The 7,590-nt window shown below is 44.8% G+C and overlaps 2 protein-coding genes across 2 annotated transcripts in view; one reads left to right on the top strand and one right to left on the bottom strand.

Annotated features, from left to right (window-relative positions):
* The window catches only part of grhpra (glyoxylate reductase/hydroxypyruvate reductase a), a 4,000-nt gene extending 412 nt beyond the window's left edge, over positions 1 to 3,588 (top strand). The window contains exons 2-9 of the mRNA XM_026192941.2: positions 3 to 133; positions 877 to 949; positions 1,034 to 1,150; positions 1,242 to 1,330; positions 1,433 to 1,534; positions 2,545 to 2,680; positions 2,751 to 2,881; positions 2,984 to 3,588. Coding sequence (XP_026048726.2) covers positions 3 to 133; positions 877 to 949; positions 1,034 to 1,150; positions 1,242 to 1,330; positions 1,433 to 1,534; positions 2,545 to 2,680; positions 2,751 to 2,881; positions 2,984 to 3,105 — 901 coding nt within the window. The 3' untranslated portion in view covers positions 3,106 to 3,588. The remainder of the gene's footprint in view (positions 1 to 2; positions 134 to 876; positions 950 to 1,033; positions 1,151 to 1,241; positions 1,331 to 1,432; positions 1,535 to 2,544; positions 2,681 to 2,750; positions 2,882 to 2,983) is intronic.
* A 46-nt stretch (positions 3,589 to 3,634) lies between these two features.
* On the bottom strand, positions 3,635 to 6,170 carry LOC113036526 (zinc finger and BTB domain-containing protein 5-like). The gene has a single exon (XM_026192929.2). It carries the CDS (start codon positions 5,784 to 5,786, stop codon positions 3,777 to 3,779), a length of 2,010 nt encoding a protein of 669 aa, XP_026048714.1. The 5' UTR covers positions 5,787 to 6,170; the 3' UTR covers positions 3,635 to 3,776.
* Between the last annotated feature and the right edge of the window lie 1,420 nt (positions 6,171 to 7,590).

Here is a 7,590-nt window from a genome sequence, read left to right on the forward strand (position 1 = left end):
AGGTGTGAGGTGTCTCAGTGGGACTCCGATGAGCCTGTTCCGAGGGCAGACCTTCTCAAAGGTATTCAGGGGGCTCACGGTCTTCTGTGCCTGCTGTCGGACAAGATCGATGCTGAGGTCCTGGAGGCTGCAGGTACGCACTGCCCTCAGGTGGTAGGGTGACCAGATCTAAGCAGACTAAATAAACAGTATGAGTGTGGGTGATTTTTAATAATGCTTTTGATATATTTATCACCAGAAAAAATAGTTTTTCCTATCTCCCTCTTTCTGCTAATCACCTCATGTGTGTTTTCCTAACTTTCATTCCCTGAGGGACCGTGGGGGTCAGGAAATATAAATGCTGTGCATTCCCACACAAAGTGGGGCACTTGATTACCCTGTGTAGTAGTACTGATTTGGATCTGTCTGTCAGGGTCTGTAGCACACTGGAATGGACAGGAGGCCAACTTTAACATGGGGGGGGTTAGACTCCAACACGCTATACAAGATTACAACCATACATTGTACACTCATAGAGTAATGTTTAAAAAGTTAAAACTAGCCGCTCAAGCACCTGTTTTTGGTTTCAAAGGGTTGCTGGAAGTCTGAGCTGGAAAGGCCTGTCCATTCAGCCACCTCAGCCATGCTTTGTTACCACAACTGCTGCAGAAGCAGTAAACTACTTTAAACCATGTGCATGAGTTAGAATTCCGCTGAGGGGGGACAGTGACTTTATTTATCAGGCCTGAACCCCTTAGGTCTGTCCATAATCACTGTTAATCATTCAGCTTATATTGTCTGGATGAAGATGGCCATTTTGTTGCTTTTAACCTCGGGATTTGATTACATTTATTTGACAGCTACGTGACTGCTTAGCTGTTTTGTCTTTGATTTCAGGGCCGAACTTGAAAGTGATCAGCACGCTGTCTGTGGGATTCGACCACCTAGCCATCGATGAGATCAAAAAACGGTGAACCAACTGAACTTCACTTTTAACCAATAACAGGACACACTATATGCCTCCTCAGTTATACCTATGTTTTGTTTTCAACAGTGGTATTCGTGTTGGATACACCCCGGATGTCCTGACTGATGCCACAGCAGAGCTGACTGTGGCTCTGCTGCTGGCCACCGCTCGCAGATTACCAGAGGGAGTGGAGGAGGTGAAAAAGTCAGTCTCACCTCAACGGTTGTTTCTCTAACCGTTCAGCTCAAATTGCTGATATTAGTTATACAATGATCACACTTTTTCTTCCTGTAAGTGGTGGCTGGAGCTCATGGAAACCTCTCTGGCTGTGTGGTTACGGTCTTTCTGGCAGCACTGTAGGAGTCATTGGACTGGGACGCATAGGTTGACTTTATAACCATATCTAATTTGCAAAGTCTGATCAGATTTTCCTCCTAGCATTTAAGACTTGATGGTAGTTGAATAACTGCTTGTGTTCGTGTGCAGGCATGGCCATAGCTCAGAGACTCATGCCATTCGGAGTAAAGAGACTTCTGTACTCTGGGAGAACAGCCAAGCCGCACGCTGCTGAAGTGAACGGAGAGTTTGGTAAGGAATGAATAGAGAAATGCACACAGCGAGAGGGGGATGATAAAGCACAGCAAGGTAGAAAGGGGAGGGCAGTAGTTGTAAACCTAATTTAACCCTGTTTCCAAAGGCATGTGGACACAAAATGTGAATTATACAGAATGCAATGTGTTGCACATCAGTTAAACCCCACATTTAACTGTAAATGGCTGGATTGAAACAAAGAAACTACAGTGAAGATGGCATCTGAGCTCTCGTGCAAATTTACACACAAGGCCTGTCCAAAGGTTTTATTCCTGGCAATTAATGATGTAGATTTAATACGTGGTAGATTTAATGGATGGATAGATAGAATAGAAAAATAAAGATCAAATCACAGTACTCTCAAGTTGCTGAAGGGATTAAATAAATTAGGATAACACCATCTTACATCATCACTAATACATCCACAAGCCTTGGTATTTCCATCATCTTTAGATGTGACAATAAGTGTAACATATTTACTTCTACTGCAGATTTCTGTCTGTGATAAATGCAGCGCTGCCCAAGGGCCCAGAGATCACAGACACAGCCTTGTCCCTTGTTTTGTGAAGCAGACGTGATTATTGTACTTTTAATGTTTTGTATGTAGTGTTTACAGAGTGGTGAACCTCTCTGTCTCAGTTTTACTCACATCCTCTTTTTTTATACCCAGTCAGGCCTTTTGTTCCTCTCCTTTTAAAGGCGATGCTGGCACTGGAAGCAAACACTTTACAAAAAACAGGATGCGTGTTCTCATATAGGGCTTAAATTGCTTTATATCCTTATTTACATTGTACATAACAATTTTTGGAGGAGTACATTCACATTTATATTCCAACAAACTGGGTTTTGGGAAAGACGTTCATTCAAAACAATAATGAAGTGATGTGGATGAAAAGAATAAGTCACGGTCGGGTACATGATCAGTGTTGGCTTCATAGTTTCATAGTGGATATTTTATTGATTGTTAATCTACGTGTTTGTCCTGTGTCACCTCTTCTGTTGATCAGTTCCCCTGGACACACTTGTGTCTGAGAGCGACTTCATTGTTGTTTCCTGCTCCCTGACACCAGAAACCCAGGGCATGTGCGACAAGAGTTTCTTCAGCAAGATGAAACCCACCGCAGTCTTCATCAATACTAGCAGGTACTTTTTTTTTTGTACTTTTTTAATAACAATAAATCCCCATCATCATACAGTGAATTATTTGATTTAGGGGGGCTGTGGTGAATCAGGAGCATCTATATGAGGCACTGAGCAGTGGACAGATAGCCGCAGCTGGACTGGATGTCACAACACCTGAGCCACTTCCAACAAACCACCAGCTTCTCACGCTAAAGAACTGCGGTGAGCAGAAAGCTTGTTCCCCACGTAGATGTCTGCTTCTGACCTCTAATGTTTAATTTACTGTTTAAAAAATATTTTCTGTCCTGTTTTTATCCCATGCAGTGGTGTTACCTCACATTGGCAGTGCCACCTACTCCACGAGAGGCGTCATGTCGGCATTGGCAGTGCAAAACCTGCTGGGTGGTCTGCAGGGCACAGACATGCCCAGTGAACTCACCCTCTAAGAGCCTCAAAGTGAGCCGCTGTGCCTCTTCTGCTGACAGCAGAAAACAATAATGAAGTAATGTGGATGAAAAGAATAGTAAGAATGTAGTTCAGTCACGGTCGGGGACATGATCAGTGTTGGCTTCATAGTTTCACTTTAATCTGTCATTTTTGACACCGATAGCACTTGTTATATTCATTGTGCATTTTTGAGGAAGGAAATGATTGGTGCATTTTTGTGAAATATATTCAAGTACTTAATGGCCTAAATAACAAACCATCGGCCCTTGTTAACCCTAAAACTTCTCAAAATACACTATAATGTATTCTTAAAACTCATCTCCCCCATTTTAAAATGCAATATTTACCACGATGAACTTACTTATCTGCACTTTCTCTGCTAATACTTCATGTCTCCCGTTACTGAAACAGCATAACACTCCAGTTTTTGTAATGAAATATGATTTTTCTGAAGAATAAAAAGCCAACTTTCATGCACAAAAGTGTGTAATTTTGTATTATCTCATGTTAAAAAATAGATTAGTGATCTATAAAAAAGACCAAATGAATCATTTATTCTCATTAACTTGTAGCACAGCAGCAATTTAAGCCATCATCAGTTCATTTGCATCAGTTTGGATACATTTTATAGACTTAATTTAATTAAATAGTAATAAATAACAGTCCATATTTAGAGCAAAGTGCCTGCCAAAGACTGGTCATCTTTCCAGTTTAAGCAGGTGTTCTTCGAGTGCTTATACAGGTGGGAGGACTGGCTGAAGCGCTTGCCACACTTGGGACAGGGGTAGGGCTTTTCTCCTGTGTGGACACGAATATGCTTCTTGCAGTCAGTCAAGTTCATGAAGGTTTTACAGCAGATTTTGCAGGCATATTTTTTCTCCCCTTCCACCAGTAGCACGTGGTCCTCAGCAGCTGCTTTCTTGCACTTGGAGAGAACATCCTCTGAAGCTCTTGTCAGAGGTGGCCGATCGGCGACGTCCCCCCCAGAGCCATGGGAAAGCTCTGTGCCGGCTTCTGATCCAGGTTGCGTTTTGGGGGCGATTCGACGGAAGGTTGTTGCTCCTGAGCTTTTCCCGGCCCTCGAGGGTTGGACGACAGGGGCTCCCGCACTGAGTGGTGATCTGACGGTGCTCAGGAACCCTGTTAGAGAGCTCTGGGTGGGCTGGAGGATGATGGTGTCACTAAATCCTGGACTCTGAGTTGGGAGAAGCTGCTGCAAGGGGACCGAGGTGACCGGAAAGATAAGTGAAGATGAAGAGTCTGAAGACTGAGCAGTAGAGGTGTTTGCCTCGTCTGACTTTTGATCGTGCTCACCTGCATCTACCAGAGCTGGAGGAGCTTCGCTGGCGGCGGCGGCAGCAGCTGTGGCAGCAGCTGTGAGGCTGGCTAGACTGTCATCTTCTTCCAGAGCTCCCATGACACTTTCAGTGCCGGGATTGAGGAAGCAGGAAAAGGCCAGGTCTGACAGGCTGTCCAGGCCCTCACCATCTGCCGAGTCCTCATCCAAATCTCCAGTTTCTCCCTGCTCCTCGGTGCGAAGATCTGTGCACAGCTCTGACTGTAAAGAGCCAACATTACATGTTGCTGGGCTGGCTGCAACCATCTTCTCGCCACTGAATTGTGCATTCAAATTATCTGTGCAGGCTTCCAGTGGAGACGGAGGAGAATTACTGGTTAACAAATCTGGAGAATATGAGCTTAGATTTTCTTTTTTCACCTCAATCACTGCCATCTGAGGTTTGTCTCCCTCTTCCTCTCCCACCTTTACCTTGACCACACTGTCTCCATCTGTATGTTCACACTTCTCCCACACACCTGCTATGCTGCTATCCGACTGGCTCGGCAGCTGGATTTCCTCTAATTCTCCTTTGGGTGCTTTGTACTTCTTCTCCTCATCATCACCTTGGTTTTCCCAGAGTGTGTCAGTGATCTGCAGGCAACCTGAAAACAACGGAGCTTCTCCTCTCTCCTCATGGCTCACACAGCTCCTGGTAACAATAGGCGAACACTCCTTATAGTTTGATCCAGGAAGTCTGCAGGTTCTCTTCTTGTCACTGAGCCTGTCCTCATGCAGCTTTCTCTTATGCCCCACTATCACCACACAGTCTTCATCCCCACCAGACTGACTCACCTCCTCTCCCATTTCCTCTTTATCGAGGTCCTCTTCCAGGCCTGATCTGACCCGTTGCTGTGAACTGCCTGCTACCTGGGAAGATGGACTTTCCTGCTCCTGCTGCTGCACAGACCTCCAACCTTTAGGCGCAGAGGCAGGGAAGTTTTTCCTGGACAGGTGTATCTTGCAGGCCTTGACCACGGCGTTGAGGTGCAGGTGCGATGCCGCCAGTAACACATCCATCACATTGGAGGTCCCTAGGGACAGAGTGGAGGTGTAAATCATATCGAGCAGGGTGGAGAAAGACTCTGGGGTCACCACCTCCGGATCGAGCTCTATCACATTGGGACCATCTCGACACCTGTCAGCCCCTGAACCTCCAGCCTCATCTGCAGTGTCGCTGGAGGTGAGGAGAGCCCTGAAGTGAGAACTGCATGCTGCCAGGATGGAGCGGTGAGCCTGAAAGGTCTGACCTCCAACCACCACTACACAGTCACACAGCTGAGCTTGGAGGCGCTGGTGGTTGAGCTGCTTGAAAATATGCTGGAAGTGACTTGGAAAGTTCATCACGGCCAATGGAGCTGGTTCTTAAACACTAAGGATATCAGATTATCATCGAGAATCCATCGGGCCGGTCGATCGATAAGAAACCGATCTTATCTCCTCATCCGCTGCGAACAGCCTCTTGGAGCACAGCTCCAGTGTTTAGCAGCGTTATTGTCTGATTCACCGGCTTTTCTAGAGATGTTCTGGAGTATGGGCGGGCCTGGTCCAACGGTAACACGGAGGAACGCGAAGGATCCCGCGCGCGCACAGCTGATGCTCTCCTCACCAAAACGAACCTCAAACTGCAGGCGTGATCACCCTTACGCGGTTGGTAAGCCACACAGCTCACACACAATAGCCCGGTTTAGCGTCCATTGCTGACGCCTCCATCACTTGCAGTCTCACTAGTCCGCAGACTTAAGTAGCAGCGCCCCCACATGGTACGATATAGGAAGTTCGGGCACAAACCAGCCAAAATATTTGATCAAATTTTTTAAATTGTAGCAACAATACAGCAATAATTTATCTTCAGAGAGCCAGAAATAGTTGTATATTATCTATAGTTTCATACTACATACATATTAGTGCTACTAATACGTGCTGTGTATTAAGTATATCTCTCAAATATTAGTTGCTGAAGAAACACTTTTACACTGGCAACATAAACATGGATTGACTTTATTATGACATCTGGAAGAAACTATTAAAGACAAAACATGTATAAACAAAGAGTGACAATGTGTTTTAATAATAATAGTTAAAAAAAGAAAAAGAAAAAAAAGTTTACAAAGTGAAACAAAACTGAATGTGTGTGAGCCGGTTTCTCCACTGCAGTGATGGACAAACGCTGGTAATTTTCCGCTGTGATTTTGTAATGGAACCAGCAGTCTGCTTCTGGACATCCATGCCGTCTCTGATGCAATCAGCTCTCTGTGAATGGATGGAGGAGGAGGAGGAGACCAGCTGCTCCGCTCATATGCTGTCCAGCTTCTTTAACACATACGGCGCTGTAAACACAGACAAACGTCATATAAGCTCAACCAGCACCAGTCCAAATAGATACACAGCTCTCAGGTACAGATGAACAGACACCGTCTTACCTGCTACAGGTAAACAAATTCTTATAGGAAGAGAACAGGAAAGACAGAAGCACGCACCAACACTAACATATACAGTACTGTGCACAAGTATTGAGTGACTAATCCAAATTTGGCATTTTGTGTTCAAATCATTGTCAGTATTTACAGAGGAGGTCAGGAGCTACACAAGTGTCATCTGTAAAACACGGTGGAGGCTTTCAAACTCATTAGAATTGAACTAACTGTGTTTTTCTGTTATATACCCCGTTTCTATGTATGTTTCCACATGTTTCGTTAAATCATTGCACAATTTCCCCCATTTGCCTAGCAATACATAAAGAATAAATGATGACCCTACACTTTTCCACAGTACTGTGTATCAAGCTCAGTACTCCCTGGCACGTGAGGTGTATGTGATTTATAAATACTGTAAACCACAACATAATATACCTGATTGTGGCAACATTTTGATGTGCTCGGGTTACTTCACATGCATGATTATTACAAAGAGAAGGTGAGCAAATGACACAGTTTACTGATAATGAGCTGCATTAGATACCCGTGAGCGGTCTACTCAGCTTTCAATGTCATCTGACGCTACTCACTGGCTCTAAGCAGAGCGACGTAAATAAGGAAGTTTCGTAAAGACAAGATGACATCTTGTCGCATTTTCTTCTTCATCTCCTCCGGGTCCATTTTGGGTCCCAGCCCTTCCAGTTTAAACATTGCTGCTGTAATTCTACTCG

This window comes from Astatotilapia calliptera, chromosome 2 (genome assembly GCF_964374335.1).
Source record: "Astatotilapia calliptera chromosome 2, fAstCal68.1, whole genome shotgun sequence".
Lineage (NCBI taxonomy): Eukaryota > Metazoa > Chordata > Actinopteri > Cichliformes > Cichlidae > Astatotilapia > Astatotilapia calliptera.

Bases quoted from the DNA above. Each gene is read 5' to 3' on its own strand.
- LOC113036526 (XM_026192929.2), bottom strand. From the start codon at position 5,786: ATGAACTTTCCAAGTCACTTCCAGCATATTTTCAAGCAGCTCAACCAC.